The 23,077-nt window shown below is 49.3% G+C and overlaps 1 protein-coding gene across 4 annotated transcripts in view; it reads left to right on the top strand.

Annotated features, from left to right (window-relative positions):
- The first annotated feature begins 2,971 nt into the window (after nt 1–2,971).
- Nucleotides 2,972–23,077, top strand: part of fbxo11a (F-box protein 11a) — a 38,300-nt gene continuing 18,194 nt past the window's right edge. For 2 of the 4 annotated variants that reach the window (XR_009930583.1, XM_062462894.1), the window contains exons 1-6: nt 2,972–3,258; nt 7,011–7,138; nt 12,408–12,489; nt 15,663–15,807; nt 20,379–20,508; nt 20,616–20,699. Coding sequence is in view for 3 of the 4 variants with exons in the window: in XM_062462894.1 (XP_062318878.1) it covers nt 3,171–3,258; nt 7,011–7,138; nt 12,408–12,489; nt 15,663–15,807; nt 20,379–20,508; nt 20,616–20,699 (657 nt within the window). In the remaining variant the exon portion in view is untranslated. Of the gene's footprint in view, nt 3,259–6,295; nt 6,489–7,010; nt 7,139–12,407; nt 12,490–15,662; nt 15,808–20,378; nt 20,509–20,615; nt 20,700–23,077 lie in introns of all 4 variants that reach the window. The other 2 variants (XM_062462896.1, XM_062462895.1) reach the window with 2 other exon arrangements.

Here is a 23,077-nt window from a genome sequence, read left to right as displayed (position 1 = left end):
TGAGTGTGAGATGGAGGGTGATGGGGGGTGAGTGTGTGATGGAGGGTTATGTGTGTGATGGAGGGTGAGTGTGTGATGGGGGGTGATGTGTGTGATGGAGGGTGATGGGGGGTGAGTGTGAGATGGAGGGTGAGTGTGTGATGGAGGGTGATTGGGGGTGAGTGTGTGATGGAGGGTGATGTTTGTGATGGAGGGTGAGTGTGAGATGGAGGGTGATAGGCTATGAGTGTGAGATGGAGGGTGATGGGGGTGAGTGTGTGATGGAGGGTGGTGGAGGGTGAGTGTGTGATGGAGGGTGAGTGTGTGATGGAGGATGATGGGGGGTGAGTGTGAGATGGAGGGTGATGGGGGGTGAGTGTGTGATGGAGGGTGATGTGTGTGATGGAGGGTGAGTGTGTGATGGAGGGTGATGTGTGTGATGGAGGGTGAGTGTGAGATGGAGGGTGATGGGGGGTGAGTGTGTGATGGAGGGTGATGTGTGTGATGGAGGGTGATGGAGGGTGAGTGTGTGATTGGGGGTGAGTGTGTGATGGAGGGTGATGTTTGTGATGGAGGGTGAGTGTGAGATGGAGGGTGATAGGCGATGAGTGTGAGATGGAGGGTGATGGGGGTGAGTGTGTGATGGAGGGTGGTGGAGGGTGAGTGTGTGATGGAGGGTGAGTGTGTGATGGAGGATGATGGGGGGTGAGTGTGAGATGGAGGGTGATGGGGGGTGAGTGTGTGATGGAGGGTGATGTGTGTGATGGAGGGTGAGTGTGTGATGGAGGGTGATGTGTGTGATGGAGGGTGAGTGTGAGATGGAGGGTGATGGGGGGTGAGTGTGTGATGGAGGGTGATGTGTGTGATGGAGGGTGATGGAGGGTGAGTGTGTGATGGAGGGTGAGTGTGTGATGGGGGGTGAGTGTGTGATGGAGGGTGAGTGTGAGATGGAGGGTGATGGAGGGTGAGTGTGAGATGGAGGGTGATGGAGGGTGAGTGTGAGATGGAGGGTGATGGGGGGTGAGTGTGTGATGGAGGGTGATGGGGGGTGAGTGTGTGATGGAGGGTGATGTGTGTGATGGAGGGTGAGTGTGTGATGGGGGGTGAGTGTGTGATGGAGGGTGATGTGTGTGATGGAGGGTGAGTGTGTGATGGGGGGTGAGTGTGTGATGGAGGGTGAGTGTGAGATGGAGGGTGATGTGGGGTGAGTGTGTGATGGAGGGTGATGTGTGTGATGGAGGGTGAGTGTGTAATGGGGGGTGAGTGTGTGATGGAGGGTGAGTGTGTGATGGAGGGTGATGTGTGTGATGGAGGGTGATGTGTGTGATGGAGGGTGAGTGTGTGATGGGGGGTGAGTGTGTGATGGAGGGTGAGTGTGAGATGGAGGGTGATGGGGGGTGAGTGTGTGATGGAGGGTTATGTGTGTGATGGAGGGTGAGTGTGTGATGGGGGGTGATGTGTGTGATGGAGGGTGATGGGGGGTGAGTGTGAGATGGAGGGTGATGGGGGGTGAGTGTGTGATGGAGGGTGAGTGTGTGATGGGGGGTGAGTGTGTGATGGAGGGTGAGTGTGTGATGGGGGATGAGTGTGTGATGGAGGGTGATGTGTGTGATGGGGGGTGAGTGTGTGATGGAGGGTGAGTGTGTGATGGGGGGTGCGTGTGTGATGGAGGGTGATGTGTGTGATGGAGGGTGAGTGTGTGATGGGGGGTGAGTGTGTGATGGAGGGTGAGTGTGAGATGGAGGGTGAGTGTGTGATGGGGGGTGAGTGTGTGATGGAGGGTGAGTGTGTGATGGGGGGTGAGTGTGTGATGGAGGGTGAGTTTGAGATGGAGGATGAGTGTGTGATGGGGGGTGAGTGTGTGATGGAGGGTGAGTGTGAGATGTAGGGTGAGTGTGTGATGGGGGGTGAGTGTGTGATGGAGGGTGAGTGTGTGATGGGGGGTGAGTGTGTGATGGAGGGTGAGTGTGAGATGGAGGGTGAGTGTGTGATGGGGGGTGAGTGTGTGATGGAGGGTGATGGGGGGTGAGTGTGAGATGGAGGGTGATGGGGGGTGATGTGTGTGATGGAGGGTGAGTGTGTGATGGGGGGTGAGTGTGTGATGGGGGGTGAGTGTGAGATGGAGGGTGAGTGTGTGATGGGGGGTGAGTGTGTGATGGAGGGTGAGTGTGTGAGTGTGATGGAGGGTGAGTGTGTGATGGAGGGTGAGTGTGTGAGTGTGATGGAGGGTGAGTGTGTGATGGGGGTGAGTGTGTGATGGGGGTGAGTGTGTGATGGGGGGTGAGTGTGTGATGGAGGGTGAGTGTGAGATGGAGGGTGAGTGTGTGATGGGGGGTGAGTGTGTGATGGAGGGTGAGTGTGTGATGGGGGGTGAGTGTGTGATGGAGGGTGAGTGTGAGATGGAGGGTGAGTGTGTGATGGAGGGTGAGTGTGTGATGGGGGGTGAGTGTGTGATGGAGGGTGAGTGTGTGATGGGGGGTGACACCTAATCAACATATAGTGTGGTCAACAACAAAGGCATGTGTGTAAAAAGCAGGAGGAATGTTTAACCCTCGTGCTGCCTTCGGGTCACATGACCCAAAGGTTCATAACGAACCATCGTTGTGTTTACCCAATTTTACCCAATACAAAAACAAATTAAAATAATTTTCTTTTAACCTTTGCAATGTGGGGGGTCTGAGACAGCCTAGCTGTTAAAAGAAAATGCTTCACTTTGTCTTTGTATGCGGTAAATCTGTCGCAATACGACGGTGGGTCACAATGACTGATGTGTCAGAATGACCCGAAGATAACACAAGGGTTAAACAGTATTATTGAGTAACAAGATGAGGGGGCAGGGCCGAGGGGGACTCGTCAAAGTGATACGTTTCTAAAGATATCCTGAATGAATGTCTGTAGGACTAGGCTTTCCATAACATTATTGTTAGCTAAACGCAATGCTATTGGTGGAGGGTTCTCCCACGTGATACTCTTGTCACCGACGCTAGTTGTGTTCATGGCTCCTCCTGCAACATCGACACGGGGCTGAGAGGCTGCAGGGGTAACGCAAAAAAAACTGTTTTTTTCTCGACTTATAGGAAGGGTGTAGAATTGCGCAATGTTTAAGAAAAAAACATATTGAATTGCGTCCTAAACGTCGTTCCGACTGCTGTGAAGGGTTTGAATTTTCCTTCGGATTCTCAACACCCCAAATGAACTCCGTCAGAGCCAGCAGCAGACGACCCAGGCGAGTGTCGAGGCCGCGCCCGGTACAACCGGAAAGGAATAACCAGGACAGAGGTACGTTGTTTGATTAAGTAAAATGTCTAAAAGGTGTGCATTTAAAGCGGTGTCAAAAAAACAAATAGCCTTTAACACATTGGTGATGGTGACAGGTACAGATTGGTAACAAATAGTGTCAGTAAATTCGTATCGGAAAACGTCTTTCCATTAGTTGAACTGAGGAAATGCCGAGGCTTGTGTTTCCATAGCGTTCACAGGGCCGCGCTTTGTTCGGTTGCTTTCAGTGGTTGCCTTGGCTGGACAACTATCCATTTATGTTGAAGCATAGTTGCAGAGTGACACCAGATTCGGTCATACAAAATACAGGCAAATAGAAATCCTGTTCTCCCTTTGCTCCTTTAGGAACAATTATAATTGGGAAAAGGCTGTAGTTGGGCAGTTAGATGGTCAACAGCTAGCGAGTTAATGAGCAAATTGGCATCCCATGATGACGTTTTTGTAGCCAGCTAGCACTAGCTAGCTCGCTAAGCAGCTGCGCCTTTGTCAAAACGATACTTCGAGTAAATTGACCAACTGGCTTGCAAGCTAGGACATTTCAACATACATTTCCTGTCCACTCGTGTATAAATTGTTTTCCGGTATTATGTATAATCAAGGCGCGTTGTTGGCAAGGAAGCATTTGTTTGTGCGGCACCTTTGTCACCTATCCGTTTGTATTGTAGCTAGCTGCGACATAGTGAGACAATTCGTTTGGGCTTTCCGGGCGGCCGGCGGTGCACCGGGCAACTGATGCTTACGTCGGTTTTTTATAACCAGACAGCCACCTATGTTAAACTGGGTCCTTGTTCTCAAGTGACTTGTGTCCAGTATGTTATAATGTCACGGTGATTTTTATACTTCAAATGTAGCCTTTGCCAATGATGGCGAATTGCAGATTTGTTGTGCTTAAAGCTCCCGTTCCAAGTCATTAGCATGTGAATGTTTTAAAACGGGGAGCTGTGTGTTTCCGAAGAACAACAATGCACGTGTTTGTTTTCTAAATAAACCCGGTGTCACTAATTAAGATTAGCTTCGATCGTGTTCCGCCAATGCCAATATATATCTCAATTATTGGGCCCCATGTTATACAAAACGACTTACCCTAGTTATCAGGTCATCATCACGTCGTTGCGTGACTACAATCAAATACATCAACTAGGAAGCGTTGTGCCTTATGCCAAGTGAATTTCATATGTAAACAAACACTTTTTTGTACAAGCTTGAAAGCAAACAACGCGTCTATTCAATAATTAACAACCTATAGATGCAAGAAAAAACGTAACTTGTTTTACAATTTTCTTTGATAAACACCTGTTTACGCTCCTGTTTCGCCCGCGAGACAAAAATGCTGCCTCCCCCTTCCTCAGTTACGACGCACTAAATTCTAAAAAATATATTTTTTAGACGCTACACATGTTATACATCGTTGGAAAGCTACGATTCTTGTGCTTCCATTGAAATAAACCAATTCAAGATCAAGTCGCAATAGCAAGCAAAGTCAACGTCTTTTTCCGGTGAACATTCCTTCAACAATGCCAAAGAAAAAAGTTGTACTCACCCTAAGTTGTTCAAATAGGTCCAGGTGTGCAAATCATGCCATCAAAACTTGATCTGCGTAAGTCCCAAGGGTTCAAAGTATCTAACCATGTAAAGTAATTCGTCCAAATACAATGTTTTACGTTCATGAATAGCCATTATCCTTTGTTTCATTATGCAAGTTAGCCGACGGAAGAAACAACTTGTTCACATAAAAGTGTTATTTTCTCCGATTTATCAACGGAGTATTTACAAAATGAAGGTCTCAAAATGTCCGTTGAACCCTCCCCTTTTGATTGACACCTTGTTCGACCCAATAGGAGCTTCCATGCCCCGTTGACAGCCCTCTAAAGCCAACTAGGTCTGTGCGTCCTGCCCCCCCCCGCCCCCCCCCCCCCACACTCGTTCTAAACAAATTTCTCGAACTGGCTTCGACTGGCTCTGAAATTAGCTCGTTAGCCTTGTAGCTGACAGCTAGCTGAAAATGCCAATACCTCATTTGTATGCGTCTGTGGAGCCTTCAAAATAACAGTCGATTGCGCAATATGGTTGACAGAATCAGTGTTCTTTGTGCGCCAATCCTTGGAATCAGATAAAGCACTCCAATGTGTTCATGCTTCAGTTTTTGTGTTTCAGTATTACTAATTAGGGATTTAGCTATTATATATGATATTTCTAAGTACCAGAGATGGGCCAGAGATAACAATTATGAAAAATAATACCTTTTTATTTGACCTTGACCTTGGTTACAAAGGGTCATTTTGGAGTCTCCAAAAGACCCTTTTAGAAAATTCCTGGATGTACTCTTATAAAAACATGTGTCAAATATGAATATATTGTGGTATTATGTTTGACTTTTGATTTGAATTGGGTAAGGCTTCAACCTGTGGTCCAATTTAGTCTTCCAGATAATACCTACCACCTCTAGGCCTCTTCAGGCCTCTGTTTTCAAAACAAAATCTAGGCGGAAATAGAAATTTTCACTTTCCTTGTGTTCAAGCTTCTATTACTCAACACTAGAAGGACTGACAGGGGTCCTGACAACAGGGGACATAACTTCAGAGTGTCAGCTTTCAAAAGAGATCATTTACATGCATGTACTCCAAATGGTTCAAGAACAGCTTCCAATTTACTTTGGGTATGCTGTTTAGGCGTTTTCAGGCAAATTTAACAGGAACATGAAAAGGTTAAAGAGGAGATTTTTCCAAACTTAGTACATTTGGGAAACTACTTTTATTTTCACGTACAGAAGAGTAAGCTACTTCTAGCTTAGCTAGCTAGCTAGCATTGACTACAGTGGTCTAGCTGTACCTTTCTAATCTACTGTACAGTAACGCATAAGAAAGCAACGTTACAGAAGTAACAAAAACTTGCATTGCTGTGATTTAGAAAATATTTTTAATTAGTTACCTAGACTATCTGTTTCAGAAGTATTACATTTATGTGCTAGCTCGCTAGCGTGGCCATAAATAATAAGGATGAGCATGGGTGTTTGAATAGCTGCTACTTTCGTCATTAGTCAAATCAGTCTCCTCTCTGTGAAGACTGCTGGTGTTGCTAGAAGATGCGGCGGTAGCCTGCTCAGTGTTTGTAGTGGTTACTGGCTAGTAGTCCGGGAGAATCCCCAGAGCAACAAGGCAACTCCCTTGTGGGGTCGGCACAGACACACTGGACGCAATGTCAGGCTAAAATGGAGCTACGTGCACCTGAAGGTAAGGATTGTAGGTGAGGTGATTTTGATTAGGCATTAATCTGCATAGCATGAACTTCAAACAGATTAGAAACCTGGTCATAGTTGCTGGGTGTCAGTTTGGCTTTTAGTCCAGTGTCCGAGCTGACTTCTAACAAGTCTAGGCCAGTGGGTTTATATTTAACTATGGCCGGTGCTTATTCTACACACCGCAAGGGAAACTTTTTTGTTGTTTGTGCTTGTTGTTGACAAAGTGCTTGAGAGTTCCCTGGATGGTGATGGTGGTGGTGGTGGGTGTAGTAGAAGGAAGCACATGTTGATGAAAGGCAGTGTTAGTTCACAGCAGGGCCCCTGTCTTCACTGCACAGGACAGGAATGTGGACGCTCTGCCGTCTGACATCTCAGCAGTTAAAAACAACACCCTCACTTTGTAGCCATAACATTCCACACTAGGCTAGTACCTGACCTCCACGCACATGGGTCTTAGTGTGTCTCCTGTGCTGTGTTGTCATGGTAATAGTCTTCATGTCTCTCTCCTTTCCAGATGAGGACGTCCCCGCAGATATGGTTGCAGAAGAATCCGTTCCTGGAGCTCAGAACAGTCCCTATCAGCTACGAAGGAAGTCTCTGTTGCCCAAGAGAACCGCGTGTCCAGCCAAGAGCAACATGGAGGTAGGACCCCACTACTGGAGGAGGAGGGGGGGTAATGTTAACATGGAGGTAGGACCCCACTACTGGAGGGGGAGTGGGTAATGTTAACATGGAGGTAGGACCCCACTACTGGAGGGGGAGTGGGTAATGTTAACATGGAGGTAGGACCCCACTACTGGAGGGGGAGTGGGTAATGGTAACATGGAGGTAGGACCCCACTACTGGAGGGGGAGTGGGGGTAATGTTAACATGGAGGTAGGACCCCACTACTGGAGGGGGAGTGGGTAATGTTAACATGGAGGTAGGACCCCACTACTGGAGGGGGAGTGGGTAATGTTAACATGGAGGTAGGACCCCACTACTGGAGGAGGAGGGGGGGTAATGTTAACATGGAGGTAGGACCCCACTACTGGAGGGGGAGTGGGTAATGTTAACATGGAGGTAGGACCCCACTACTGGAGGGGGAGTGGGTAATGTTAACATGGAGGTAGGACCCCACTACTGGAGGGGGAGTGGGTAATGTTAACATGGAGGTAGGACCCCACTACTGGAGGGGGAGTGGGGGTAATGTTAACATGGAGGTAGGACCCCACTACTGGAGGGGGAGTGGGTAATGTTAACATGGAGGTAGGACCCCACTACTGGAGGGGGAGTGGGTAATGTTAACATGGAGGTAGGACCCCACTACTGGAGGGGGAGTGGGGGTAATGTTAACATGGAGGTAGGACCCCACTACTGGAGGGGGAGTGGGTAATGGTAACATGGAGGTAGGACCCCACTACTGGAGGGGGAGTGGGGGTAATGTTAACATGGAGGTAGGACCCCACTACTGGAGGGGGAGTGGGTAATGTTAACATGGAGGTAGGACCCCACTACTGGAGGGGGAGTGGGTAATGTTAACATGGAGGTAGGACCCCACTACTGGAGGAGGAGGGGGGGTAATGTTAACATGGAGGTAGGACCCCACTACTGGAGGGGGAGTGGGTAATGTTAACATGGAGGTAGGACCCCACTACTGGAGGGGGAGTGGGTAATGTTAACATGGAGGTAGGACCCCACTACTGGAGGGGGAGTGGGTAATGTTAACATGGAGGTAGGACCCCACTACTGGAGGGGGAGTGGGGGTAATGTTAACATGGAGGTAGGACCCCACTACTGGAGGGGGAGTGGGTAATGTTAACATGGAGGTAGGACCCCACTACTGGAGGGGGAGTGGGTAATGTTAACATGGAGGTAGGACCCCACTACTGGAGGGGGAGTGGGGGTAATGTTAACATGGAGGTAGGACCCCACTACTGGAGGGGGAGTGGGTAATGGTAACATGGAGGTAGGACCCCACTACTGGAGGGGGAGTGGGTAATGGTAACATGGAGGTAGGACCCCACTACTGGAGGGGGAGTGGGTAATGGTAACATGGAGGTAGGACCCCACTACTGGAGGGGGAGTGGGTAATGGTAACATGGAGGTAGGACCCCACTACTGGAGGGGGAGTGGGTAATGGTAACATGGAGGTAGGACCCCACTACTGGAGGGGGAGTGGGTAATGGTAACATGGAGGTAGGACCCCACTACTGGAGGGGGAGTGGGTAATGTTAACATGGAGGTAGGACCCCACTACTGGAGGGGGAGTGGGTAATGTTAACATGGAGGTAGGACCCCACTACTGGAGGGGGAGTGGGTAATGTTAACATGGAGGTAGGACCCCACTACTGGAGGGGGAGTGGGTAATGTTAACATGGAGGTAGGACCCCACTACTGGAGGGGGAGTGGGTAATGTTAACATGGAGGTAGGACCCCACTACTGGAGGGGGAGTGGGTAATGTTAACATGGAGGTAGGACCCCACTACTGGAGGGGGAGTGGGTAATGTTAACATGGAGGTAGGACCCCACTACTGGAGGGGGAGTGGGTAATGTTAACATGGAGGTAGGACCCCACTACTGGAGGGGGAGTGGGTAATGTTAACATGGAGGTAGGACCCCACTACTGGAGGGGGAGTGGGTAATGTTAACATGGAGGTAGGACCCCACTACTGGAGGAGGAGGGGGGGTAATGTTAACATGGAGGTAGGACCCCACTACTGGAGGGGGAGTGGGTAATGTTAACATGGAGGTAGGACCCCACTACTGGAGGGGGAGTGGGGGTAATGTTAACATGGAGGTAGGACCCCACTACTGGAGGGGGAGTGGGTAATGTTAACATGGAGGTAGGACCCCACTACTGGAGGGGGAGTGGGTAATGTTAACATGGAGGTAGGACCCCACTACTGGAGGGGGAGTGGGTAATGTTAACATGGAGGTAGGACCCCACTACTGGAGGTGGAGTGGGTAATGTTAACATGGAGGTAGGACCCCACTACTGGAGGGGGAGTGGGTAATGTTAACATGGAGGTAGGACCCCACTACTGGAGGGGGAGTGGGTAATGTTAACATGGAGGTAGGACCCCACTACTGGAGGGGGAGTGGGTAATGTTAACATGGAGGTAGGACCCCACTACTGGAGGGGGAGTGGGTAATGTTAACATGGAGGTAGGACCCCACTACTGGAGGGGGAGTGGGTAATGTTAACATGGAGGTAGGACCCCACTACTGGAGGGGGAGTGGGTAATGTTAACATGGAGGTAGGACCCCACTACTGGAGGGGGAGTGGGTAATGTTAACATGGAGGTAGGACCCCACTACTGGAGGGGGAGTGGGTAATGTTAACATGGAGGTAGGACCCCACTACTGGAGGGGGAGGGGGGGTAATGTTAACATGGAGGTAGGACCCCACTACTGGAGGGGGAGTGGGTAATGTTAACATGGAGGTAGGACCCCACTACTGGAGGTGGAGTGGGTAATGTTAACATGGAGGTAGGACCCCACTACTGGAGGGGGAGTGGGTAATGTTAACATGGAGGTAGGACCCCACTACTGGAGGGGGAGTGGGTAATGTTAACATGGAGGTAGGACCCCACTACTGGAGGGGGAGTGGGTAATGTTAACATGGAGGTAGGACCCCACTACTGGAGGGGGAGTGGGTAATGTTAACATGGAGGTAGGACCCCACTACTGGAGGTGGAGTGGGTAATGTTAACATGGAGGTAGGACCCCACTACTGGAGGGGGAGTGGGTAATGTTAACATGGAGGTAGGACCCCACTACTGGAGGGGGAGGGGGGGTAATGTTAACATGGAGGTAGGACCCCACTACTGGAGGGGGAGTGGGTAATGTTAACATGGAGGTAGGACCCCACTACTGGAGGGGGAGTGGGTAATGTTAACATGGAGGTAGGACCCCACTACTGGAGGGGGAGTGGGTAATGTTAACATGGAGGTAGGACCCCACTACTGGAGGGGGAGTGGGTAATGTTAACATGGAGGTAGGACCCCACTACTGGAGGGGGAGTGGGTAATGTTAACATGGAGGTAGGACCCCACTACTGGAGGTGGAGTGGGTAATGTTAACATGGAGGTAGGACCCCACTACTGGAGGGGGAGTGGGTAATGTTAACATGGAGGTAGGACCCCACTACTGGAGGGGGAGTGGGGGTAATGTTAACATGGAGGTAGGACCCCACTACTGGAGGGGGAGTGGGTAATGTTAACATGGAGGTAGGACCCCACTACTGGAGGGGGAGTGGGTAATGTTAACATGGAGGTAGGACCCCACTACTGGAGGGGGAGTGGGTAATGTTAACATGGAGGTAGGACCCCACTACTGGAGGGGGAGTGGGTAATGTTAACATGGAGGTAGGACCCCACTACTGGAGGGGGAGTGGGTAATGTTAACATGGAGGTAGGACCCCACTACTGGAGGGGGAGTGGGTAATGTTAACATGGAGGTAGGACCCCACTACTGGAGGGGGAGTGGGTAATGTTAACATGGAGGTAGGACCCCACTACTGGAGGGGGAGTGGGTAATGTTAACATGGAGGTAGGACCCCACTACTGGAGGGGGAGTGGGTAATGTTAACATGGAGGTAGGACCCCACTACTGGAGGGGGAGTGGGTAATGTTAACATGGAGGTAGGACCCCACTACTGGAGGGGGAGTGGGTAATGTTAACATGGAGGTAGGACCCCACTACTGGAGGGGGAGTGGGTAATGTTAACATGGAGGTAGGACCCCACTACTGGAGGTGGAGTGGGTAATGTTAACATGGAGGTAGGACCCCACTACTGGAGGGAGAGTGGGTAATGGTAACATGGAGGTAGGACCCCACTACTGGAGGGGGAGTGGGTAATGTTAACATGGAGGTAGGACCCCACTACTGGAGGGGGAGTGGGTAATGTTAACATGGAGGTAGGACCCCACTACTGGAGGGGGAGTGGGTAATGTTAACATGGAGGTAGGACCCCACTACTGGAGGGGGAGTGGGTAATGTTAACATGGAGGTAGGACCCCACTACTGGAGGGGGAGTGGGTAATGTTAACATGGAGGTAGGACCCCACTACTGGAGGGGGAGTGGGTAATGTTAACATGGAGGTAGGACCCCACTACTGGAGGGGGAGTGGGTAATGTTAACATGGAGGTAGGACCCCACTACTGGAGGGTGTGTGTGTGTGTGTGTGTTAATTAGGTGTGTATGTGGTGGTGGAAAGTGTGTGCATGCACGCATGTGGTGGTAACTAAAACATCTGTGTGTGTGTTAAATAGAAGGTGTGCGTATGTGTGTGCACTTCTAGAAGAAGTGGTGGTAACTATCAAGTGTGTTGTGGTGTTGGTGTGTGTGTGGTTGGTGTGTTTGTGAGGTGTAGTGTCTGGATGTGTGTGTGTTTGTGAGGTGTAGTGTCTGGATGTGTGTGTGGTGTGTGTTTGTGAGGTGTAGTGTCTGGATGTGTGTGAGGTGTGTGTTTGTGAGGTGTAGTGTCTGGATGTGTGTGAGGTGTGTGTTTGTGAGGTGTAGTGTCTGGATGTGTGTGTTTGTGAGGTGTAGTGTCTGGATGTGGGTGAGGTGTAGTGTCTGGATGTGTTTGTGAGGTGTCGTGTCTGGATGTGTGTGTGGTGTGTGTTTGTCAGGTGTAGTGTCTGGATGTGTGTGAGGTGTAGTGTCTGGATGTGTTTGTGGTGTGTGGTGTGTGTTTGTGAGGTGTGTGTTTGTGAGGTGTGTGTGTGTGTGTGGTGTGTGTTTGTGAGGTGTGTGGTGTGTGTTTGTGAGGTGTGTGGTGTGTGTTTGTGAGGTGTGTGGTGTGTGTTTGTGAGGTGTGTGGTGTGTGTTTGTGAGGTGTGTGGTGTGTGTTTGTGAGGTGTGTGTGGAGTGTGTGTGTGGTGTGTGTTTGTGATGATGCTTAGCTTCTCTTCTGTCTGCAGGGAGCTTCTACTTCCACGACAGAGAACTTCAGCCACCGGGCCAAACGTGCCAGAGTCTCCGGGAAGTCACAAGACTTACCAGGTAAGCTGTCTAACCCTAACCCTGGTCCTCAGTCCTAACCCTACCAGGTAAACTCTATAGCAGGGGTGTTCCACCCTGGTTATCAGGATTAGTCCTAATTCTAGTCTAAACCCTACCATGTAAGATCTCCATAGCAGCGGTGGCTACCAGGTAAGAGCAGCTCTCTATAGTATCCAAAGCAATGTACAGGGGGAGATTTTAACCTCCAACCTGATATGCAGTCAAATGCTGTAACATTGAGCTATACCCATCCTGTACTATAATATACTGACCAGTAAGCAGGATAAAATATACTGACCAGTAAGCAGGCTATCATATACTGACAAGTAAGCAGGATACAATATACTGACCAGTAAGCAGGCTATCATATACTGACCAGTAAGCAGGATATCATATACTGACCAGTAAGCAGGATATAATATACTGACCAGTAAGCAGGATATCATATACTGACCAGTAAGCAGGATATCATATACTGACCAGTAAGCAGGATATCACCAGTAAGCAGCATATCATATACTGACCAGTAAGCAGGCTATCATATACTGACCAGTAAGCAGGATATCATATACTGACCAGTAAGCAGGATATAATATACTGACCAGTAAGCAGGATATCATATACTGACCAGTAAGCAGGATATCATATACTGACCAGTAAGCAGGATATCACCAGTAAGCAGCATATCATATACTGACCAGTAAGCAGGATATCACCAGTAAGCAGTATATCATATACTGACAAGTAAGCAGGATATCACCAGTAAGCAGGATATCATATACTGACCAGTAAGCAGGATATCACCAGTAAGCAGTATATCATATACTGACCAGTAAGCAGGATATCACCAGTAAGCAGTATATCATATACTGACCAGTAAGCAAGAAATCACATACCGACCAGTAAGCAGCATATCATATACTGACCAGTAAGCAGGATTTCATATACTGACTAGTAAGCAGGATATCATATACTGACCAGTAAGCAGGATATCACCAGTAAGCAGTATATCATATACTGACCAGTAAGCAAGAAATCACATACCGACCAGTAAGCAGCATATCATATACTGACCAGTAAGCAGGATTTCATATACTGACTAGTAAGCAGGATTTCATATACTGACCAGTAAGCAGGATTTCATATACTGACTAGTAAGCAGGATATCATATACTGACCAGTAAGCAGGATATCATATACTGACCAGTAAGCAGGATATCCCTTGCCCGTGTTTCAGCGCACTGTTAAAAGAGGACATCCACAATGGGAGTTGTGGATGTCCTGTGGATGAGTGTAACTCAGAATGGAATTTATTCGCCTGTGCAAACTTTCATGGCGAATAAATCCCATTCTGAGTTACACTCTTTCTATAGTTTCTAACTGCATCTACATCCTTTAGTGCAGATATAAATTGTAATGTTACGTTTATGTTGTGTATCTAGGATATCTGATGATAGACAGGATACATCATAAGACGTGTCCTAGGAGGGTTAGCGTTACCTTAGGAGGGTTAGCGTTACCCTAGGAGGGATTCAGTTTACTGGAGTTAATTTCCTTTTCAGCTTCACCTCATGCAGCTTTTCTATTACTGATGTTTCTTTTTCTAAAACATTGATGCAGCATAAGCAGTGTCCTTTTTTAGTCATATGTTCATGTTTCATAGACATGTTTTCATGTCATTTTTATTTGTCAAAATACATTTTCATAACAATCTTAAAATATTTTCATTATCTCCTTGATGGGCACACTGCCCCCTGCACACGCCCCTCCCCCCACACATGCCCTGCACACGCCCCTCCCCCCACACATGCCCTGCACATGCCCCGCCCCCCACACATGCCCTGCACACGCCCCTCCCCCCACACATGCCCTGCACACGCCCCGCCCCCCACACATGCCCTGCACACGCCCCTCCCCCCACACATGCCCTGCACATGCCCCGCCCCCCACACATGCCCTGCACATGCCCGCCCCCCACACATGCCCTGCACACGCCCCTCCCCCCACACATGCCCTGCACATGCCCCGCCCCCCACACATGCCCTGCACACGCCCCTCCCCCCACACATGCCCTGCACACGCCCCGCCCCCCACACATGCCCTGCACACGCCCCTCCCCACACACATGCCCTGCACACGCCCCTCCCCCCACACATGCCCTGCACACGCCCCTCCCCCCACACATGCCCTGCACACGCCCCGCCCCCCACACATGCCCTGCACACGCCCCTCCCCCCACACATGCCCTGCACACGCCCCTCCCCCACACATGCCCTGCACACGCCCCTCCCCCCACACATGCCCTGCACACGCCCCTCCCCCCACACATGCCCTGCACATGCCCCGCCCCCCACACATGCCCTGCACACGCCCCTCCCCCCACACATGCCCTGCACACGCCCCGCCCCCCACACATGCCCTGCACACGCCCCTCCCCCCACACATGCCCTGCACACGCCCCTCCCCCCACACATGCCCTGCACACGCCCCTCCCCCCACACATGCCCTGCACACGCCCCTCCCCCCACACATGCCCTGCACATGCCCCTCCCCCCACACATGCCCTGCACACGCCCCGCCCCCCACACATGCCCTGCACATGCCCCGCCCCCCACACATGCCCTGCACACGCCCCGCCCCCGATAACTCGTTTTTGAAGACCTATCAATGATCGAAATAACAGTTTAACAAAAATGCCCAATCCTTAGATACAATACATTGCTGTCATGATACGATACAGTGGTGTCACGGTCCGATACGGTTCGGTACTTTTTCCATACAGCTAAAAAGTACATAAAACATAAACAGCTAGCAAAATTGCAAAGAGCTTGCTTAGTGTAGCGGGCCTCAGCATATCAAGTGGTAGAGTTTTTCTTGGGGTGTGGGAGGGGCAGAAAACATAGTTGTTTGGGCTGTCTTGGTGGGCGCAGTAGCACTGACAACATTATGTCACACAATTTAAGATAGCTTTTATTTTCCAAAGGTAATAGGATTAGTCCAACTAATTATCTGGTTTGCATGCATACAGAAAACCTTGTCCTGAACTGGTTCACAATGAATACTTGTATTGTTACACCCCTACTCTCTATGATAACCCTATAACGAGCAGCTAAATTTGGTTTTGATGATAATGGATGATGCTGAATAACCCCACTCCTTCTGGTTGCCCCCAGCAGCGCCAGCAGAGCAGTACCTTCAGGAGAAGCTTCCAGATGAGGTGGTGCTGAAGATATTCTCGTACCTGTTGGAGCAGGACCTGTGCAGGGCCGCCTGCGTCTGCAAACGCTTCAGCGAACTGGCCAACGACCCCATCCTTTGGTGAGACTCTCCCCTCTTCCTCTCTCCCTCCACTGGCCATGCCGGTTCCTCTCCCTCCACTGGCCATGCCGGTTGGGAGTTGGTTCAATTGGCGAGCCTTCTAAGAACCAGTTTGCTTTTCCATGGGATTGAGAGCCACCACAGAACCAGGTCATATGTGACTGTATAAATCTCATCTTTCCCAGCAATACTAGTGTAACGGGTGTGGCCACGTCTGTTACCCTAGCGTCAAGCACACCATTAACAATGGCGCCTTACATTCCAAATTACAATTGAGAATAATAGTAATAACGCAACAGCCTATTTTACATTTTACATTTTAGTCATTTAGCAGACGCTCTTATCCAGAGCGACTTACAGTAAGTACAGGGACATTCCCCGAGGCAAGTAGGGTGAAGTGCCTTACCCAATGACACAACGTCATTTTGCACGGCTGGGAATCGAACTGGCAACCTTTCGGATTACTAGCCCGATTCCCTAACTGCTCAGCCACTTGACTCCTCCTATTTTGGATTCTTATTAACATCGAACATAAAATATAAATGTTAGCCCAAGCGTGTAGCTACCCCCTGGCATTGATCACACTGCAGTTAAACAAATCTATTAAACCGTTGTGGAAGAAGTATTCAGATCCGTTACTTAACATAAACACTATAGCTAATAAATGAAGGAATCTCGGTCAAGTGACTTATTATTTAAACAACCAATTTGTTGCCTTAAAATCTTAACTACATTCCATGACACAGCAAAAAAAGTATTTAAAAATGTCTAACTGCTTTAGGCTATTGTTGTCACAAAACCCGGTACCAAGTCGGTACTCAAACCAAAAAAGTTGTACAATACCAACATTTCTTAAGTACCGGATTGCAGAGGTGGACGCTGACAAGCACAGTGTTGCCAAAACAATCTCACCAGAAGTAACTAGTGGCCCTCTGACAAGTCACTAGATTACATTTTTTGTCACTAGGGAAGGCGTTGTTAAATTGGCATCACTGGACAAGCAGCTAATGCTGCAGGGGCTCCACTAAAAGTTGTTGACAAGAAAAGTGGAAGAGCCACGTATGGAAATACTTAAGTAATGAGGCAGGTGACGATGAGAACATAGTTCGCCAAAGTTTGTGTTTTGGAGTTTGGGATGGTATATTAACGTTTTGTACTTGACCAACATTTTAAGAGCCCCATGAAGTGTTTTTCATCCACTCTTTCTACTAATAAATTATGTTCACGTCCAGATTTATATTTTTGACCTCTACATATGATCTGTCATCTGCTGAGTTAGCTTAAAGTCTACACTCAGTCCACAGGCCTACATGCATTGTGATGTTATTAATGTTCTGTTGTTGTCATAAGTAGGCTACAGCCTTACATATTGTATGTTGCTGTCAACAAATGAGTTGTTCAGTAACATATTATATATATATGTAGCGGGGTTTGCTCGTTTAAAGATAGAAATACTTAATTTATCATAAAGTCTCGGGGCACCAACCTAATATTGGTTTAGGACATTAGGGAATCCTATGTTTAATATGTAATAATCAGTCTCATCTTTAAGAATGAATTTGTTGTAAGTGTAGAGCCAATCGTAACATCAGTGAACACGCACGTAAAAATATCTTTACAATGAATTTATTCAAGTAAGGTAAACAGATCTTATGAACAAGTTAGTTTATGGGTTTGATATGAGAGATTGGTTTCAATGAACAGAATGAAATGGTCTAACTTAAAGAAAGACAGAAATTGTACAGTCAATGATTACATCCTTACAAATCATAAACAGAGCTCACGCCAATGCCATGTCGAGGAGGAAAGAACGTTAGTCATAGTTACGTTTGATCAGGGGTTGATCAATGAGGCCAAATTGACCAATGAGGTCAAATGGACCTTTGGCGGTTTGCGCCAAAGGTCCATTTGACGAATCTGAAGTCAAAGCGCGGCTGCGCTGGGTCATGTGACTGAGTCTGCGGGATCTCAGTGAAGTCGCAATTAGAATTGCGTTTTTGTTTCTTCTGTTGAAACGTCCAGATAGACGCGTTCACTATGAAGTTGAATCTCAGGAGAAGCTTGGCGACGTCCTTTGGAACTCCAATCCTGATGGCGTTCATGCCATGGTTGGTTTTCGCTGGAGTCCGAGATTGATGGTCATCTTAGGGCTTTATACAGTTCAGAGTTCGAGGGAGGACCTGTCTGGGGTCTTGTTGATTGGGGGAAGCTGGGTTCTCAACTCCCCCCTCCTTCCTTCACACCTACCAAAGGTGTGATCTGATCTCTGGCTGGTTCATAAGATTGTTCAAATATTGTTCTGGACATCTTGGTACAGTTACAAAATATAGTTGAATGATTGTTTTATTATGATAGCTTTGTGTAGATACCAAGAATGACGTGGTTATCTTTCAGGAAGAAGGAGTTGTTACTAGAATCAAGATTTCAGTGAACACAACATTAAAACAAAGTAACAAAAATGACACAAATATCCCTCTCATAATCCTCCACCTTGTACTCTTGTGGTAAAGGTGAAGTCTCAAGAACTTTCCTCAAAAGTTCTGATCAAGGTATGTTCTTTGTTCAAATCGCCGCCGAAACGGATAGCAATTGGTTGCTGGAGACGTGTTGTCTCAAGCAGGCCCCTTTTGAAGCTTGCAAGCTAGCAGGAGGGCTGATTAGGTAGATTGGGGAGGTCCACCCCCAATTCTATAGTTCCTTTGCATTGGCGTTTGGTGGGTAATCAGCATACTGAGGGTGTCACGAGGGCTGATTAGGTTTGTCTGATGTGATTGAATCACTTTTCAGGTGTGGCAAGATGTTGGCTCCGTGGGTCTTGCTGACCTCACTACAGATCCTATATATAATAAATGTTTTGCTTTGGTATTGAGTGAAATTTCACTGGTATTGGTACCGACTACTGAAATGTTGATACCGTGACAGCAGTACTGTAGGCTACAGCTGGTCCTCAGCATTGGTTTTGTTGGTCACGGTAACCCCGCCTCCAACGGAAGTGGTTCTTACTTCTAGACCAGCAATGTTTTGGGACTACGTTGGAACCAGTTTTCCTGGTTCAGAGCCGATTCTTTGGCTGTCCAGATGCAAAGAACTGGTTTGAGATTAGGCACCAGCTTCAAACCAGCAGTCAAATTGCCTTAACCCTTGTCTTATCTTCAGGTCATTGTGACCCTTCAGTCATGGTGACCCCCCCCCAAGTGTTGCGACAACTTTACCTCATACAAAAATAAAGTGAAGCATTTTCTTTTAACCGTCGGGCTGTCTCAGACCCCCCCACAGCGCGACGGTTAAAAGAAAATGCTTTTTATTTGTTTTTGTATTGGGTAAAGTTGTCGCAACACAACGTTGTTGTGAACCTTCGGGTCATTGTGACCCGAAGGTTTGGGTGCTGGTTCGGAGCCGGTGCTTAATCTCGAACCAGTTCTTTCTATTTCGACAGCCTGAGAACCGGCTCCGAACCAGGGAAAGTGGTTCGCAATTAGCACCACTTCGGAGCTGGGCTAGTGTGGGAACCAAGTAAGAATCCGCTTGGGTTACCGTGACCAACAAGACGAACAGAATTCTTTGACTGCATTTGCTCTAAGTTTTTACAATTCATATTTCAGCTAAACGTTACTTGTAAATCAGCATCTGAATTAAAATGTAACGGGAAGTGGGCAGTGTAGTTTTTGAATGTGCTTATTTTATTGCTGAAACTGCTAATTTGAAAATTTGCTACGACTTTTCGATAATCTAGCTAGCATCGCAGTGCAGTGCAGACACTATTGGCTGCATTTGATCATAATCCTATCAAATGAGTGAAATGACAAACACAAATGTTATGAGCTATTGAGCCTATATTTAACACAAATGTAATACACAAGCACTATACAGCAAAAGTTTATAAAATGTTGCGCTGATAATGCCAGTGTTGTCATACTGCTGCGAGTCCAGGGTATTGCGCAATAGCCAAGAAATCCCGCATTTCAACCTCACGTTCTTCGGATTGATAAACAGCCTTTGTGTTTGACGGTGCCGCGCTAGCATTGCTGGGAAAGATGAGACGTATACAGTGACGTAATGACGTGGCTCTGTGGTGGCTCTCTAGCCTGTGGAAAAGCAAACCGGTTCTTAGGAAACTCGCAAATTGAACCAGCTCCGAACCGGCTCTAGCACCAGCTCCGAACTAGCTCCCGGTTCACTTCGGTGGAAAGGGGGTATAAAGTGCAGCTAGCTAGTTCCGTTCGCTACCTAGTAGCATCCTTGTTTGCATTGTCGGTGGTGATGGCTCTAGCCAGCTACTATGTTTTTGAATATGGACATCACCAGTTCCATATCGGGTCCATTGATTGGTTGATGTCACTCAATGTCAACTTTAATCCAAAGCCTGTTCACCCGTCCACTCTCTAATCCAACGCCTCTCCACCCCTCCATGGCTCCTCCCCCCATCATGGATTTAGGGACAATGTACTGCAACTTATCCATGTGTGAATGCCCTGTCCTATTAGATCTGTAAGTTTTTCCAGAAACTGGTGTGTTGCCCTGGTGTGTCGTACTGACCGCATGTGCATATGTGTATGTGTGCGTGAGTGCAGGAAGAGGCTGTACATGGAGGTGTTTGAGTATACGCGTCCCATGATGCACCCTGAGGCGGGAAAGTTCTACCAGATCAATCCAGAGGAGCATGAGCAGGTGAACCCCTGGAAGGAGAGCTTTCAACAGTTGGTAGGTACACACACACACACCCCTACACACACACACACGCACACCTATAGACACACCTACACACACACCCCAACACACAGTAAAAGTGAATGTGTTTGGTGTTTCAGTACAAAGGAGCCCACGTGAAGCCAGGCTTTGCAGAGCACTTCTACAGCAACCCTGCCAGATACAAGGGGAGGGAGAACATGCTGGTAAGGAGGGCTAGCTCTGGTCTGGGACTGTGTTAGTGGAGGGCTAGCTCTGGTCTGGGACTGTGTTTGTGGAGGGCTAGCTCTGGTCTGGGACTGTGTTTGTGGAGGGCTAGCTCTGGTCTGGGACTGTGTTAGTGGTGGGCTAGCTCTGGTCTGGGACTGTGTTTGTGGAGGGCTAGCTCTGGTACTGTGTTAGTGGAGGGCTAGCTCTGGGACTGTGTTAGTGGAGGGCTAGCTCTGGGACTGTGTTAGTGGAGGGCTAGCTCTGGGACTGTGTTAGTGGAGGGCTAGCTCTGGTACTGTGTTAGTGGAGGGCTAGCTCTGGGACTGTGTTAGTGGAGGGCTAGCTCTGGGACTGTGTTAGTGGAGGGCTAGCTCTGGTCTGGGACTGTGTTTGTGGAGGGCTAGCTCTGGTCTGGGACTGTGTTTGTGGAGGGCTAGCTCTGGTACTGTGTTAGTGGAGGGCTAGCTCTGGGACTGTGTTAGTGGAGGGCTAGCTCTGGGACTGTGTTAGTGGAGGGCTAGCTCTGGGACTGTGTTAGTGGAGGGCTAGCTCTGGTACTGTGTTAGTGGAGGGCTAGCTCTGGGACTGTGTTAGTGGAGGGCTAGCTCTGGGACTGTGTTAGTGGAGGGCTAGCTCTGGGACTGTGTTAGTGGAGGGCTAGCTCTGGTCTGGGACTGTTAGTGGAGGGCTAGCTCTGGTCTGGGACTGTTAGTGGAGGGCTAGCTCTGGTCTGGGACTGTGTTAGTGGAGGGCTAGCTCTGGTCTGGGACTGTGTTAGTGGAGGGCTAGCTCTGGGACTGTGTTAGTGGAGGGCTAGCTCTGGGACTGTGTTAGTGGAGGGCTAGCTCTGGGACTGTGTTAGTGGAGGGCTAGCTCTGGTACTGTGTTAGTGGTGGGCTAGCTCTGGGACTGTGTTAGTGGAGGGCTAGCTCTGGGACTGTGTTAGTGGAGGGCTAGCTCTGGGACTGTGTTAGTGGAGGGCTAGCTCTGGTCTGGGACTGTTAGTGGAGGGCTAGCTCTGGTCTGGGACTGTTAGTGGAGGGCTAGCTCTGGTCTGGGACTGTGTTAGTGGAGGGCTAGCTCTGGTCTGGGACTGTGTTAGTGGAGGGCTAGCTCTGGGACTGTGTTAGTGGAGGGCTAGCTCTGGGACTGTGTTAGTGGAGGGCTAGCTCTGGGACTGTGTTAGTGGAGGGCTAGCTCTGGGACTGTGTTAGTGGTGGGCTAGCTCTGGTCTGGTACTGTGTTAGTGGAGGGCTAGCTCTGGTCTGGTACTGTGTTAGTGGAGGGCTAGCTCTGGTCTGGGACTTTTAGTGGAGGGCTAGCTCTGGTCTGGGACTGTGTTAGTGGAGGGCTAGCTCTGGGACTGTGTTAGTGGAGGGCTAGCTCTGGTCTGGTACTGTGTTAGTGGAGGGCTAGCTCTGGTCTGGGACTGTTAGTGGAGGGCTAGCTCTGGTCTGGGACTGTTAGTGGAGGGCTAGCTCTGGTCTGGGACTGTGTTAGTGGAGGGCTAGCTCTGGGACTGTGTTAGTGGAGGGCTAGCTCTGGGACTGTGTTAGTGGAGGGCTAGCTCTGGGACTGTGTTAGTGGAGGGCTAGCTCTGGTACTGTGTTAGTGGAGGGCTAGCTCTGGGACTGTGTTAGTGGTGGGCTAGCTCTGGTCTGGTACTGTGTTAGTGGAGGGCTAGCTCTGGTCTGGGACTGTTAGTGGAGGGCTAGCTCTGGTCTGGGACTGTGTTAGTGGAGGGCTAGCTCTGGGACTGTGTTAGTGGAGGGCTAGCTCTGGTCTGGTACTGTGTTAGTGGAGGGCTAGCTCTGGTCTGGGACTGTTAGTGGAGGGCTAGCTCTGGTCTGGGACTGTGTTAGTGGAGGGCTAGCTCTGGGACTGTGTTAGTGGAGGGCTAGCTCTGGGACTGTGTTAGTGGAGGGCTAGCTCTGGTACTGTGTTAGTGGAGGGCTAGCTCTGGGACTGTGTTAGTGGTGGGCTAGCTCTGGGACTGTGTTAGTGGAGGGCTAACTCTGGGACTGTGTTAGTGGTGGGCTAGCTCTGGGACTGTGTTAGTGGAGGGCTAACTCTGGTACTGTGTTAGTGGTGGGCTAGCTCTGGGACTGTGTTAGTGGAGGGCTAACTCTGGTACTGTGTTAGTGGTGGGCTAGCTCTGGTACTGTGTTAGTGGTGGGCTAGCTCTGGGACTGTGTTAGTGGTGGGCTAGCTCTGGTACTGTGTTAGTGGAGGGCTAGCTCTGGGACTGTGTTAGTGGTGGGCTAGCTCTGGTACTGTGTTAGTGGTGGGCTAGCTCTGGTACTGTGTTAGTGGAGGGCTAGCTCTGGGACTGTGTTAGTGGAGGGCTAGCTCTGGGACTGTGTTAGTGGTGGGC

This window comes from Osmerus eperlanus, chromosome 6 (genome assembly GCF_963692335.1).
Source record: "Osmerus eperlanus chromosome 6, fOsmEpe2.1, whole genome shotgun sequence".
Taxonomy (NCBI): domain Eukaryota; kingdom Metazoa; phylum Chordata; class Actinopteri; order Osmeriformes; family Osmeridae; genus Osmerus; species Osmerus eperlanus.
Note: the sequence above shows the minus strand (reverse complement) of the source record. Positions and strands in the feature narration are given on the sequence as shown.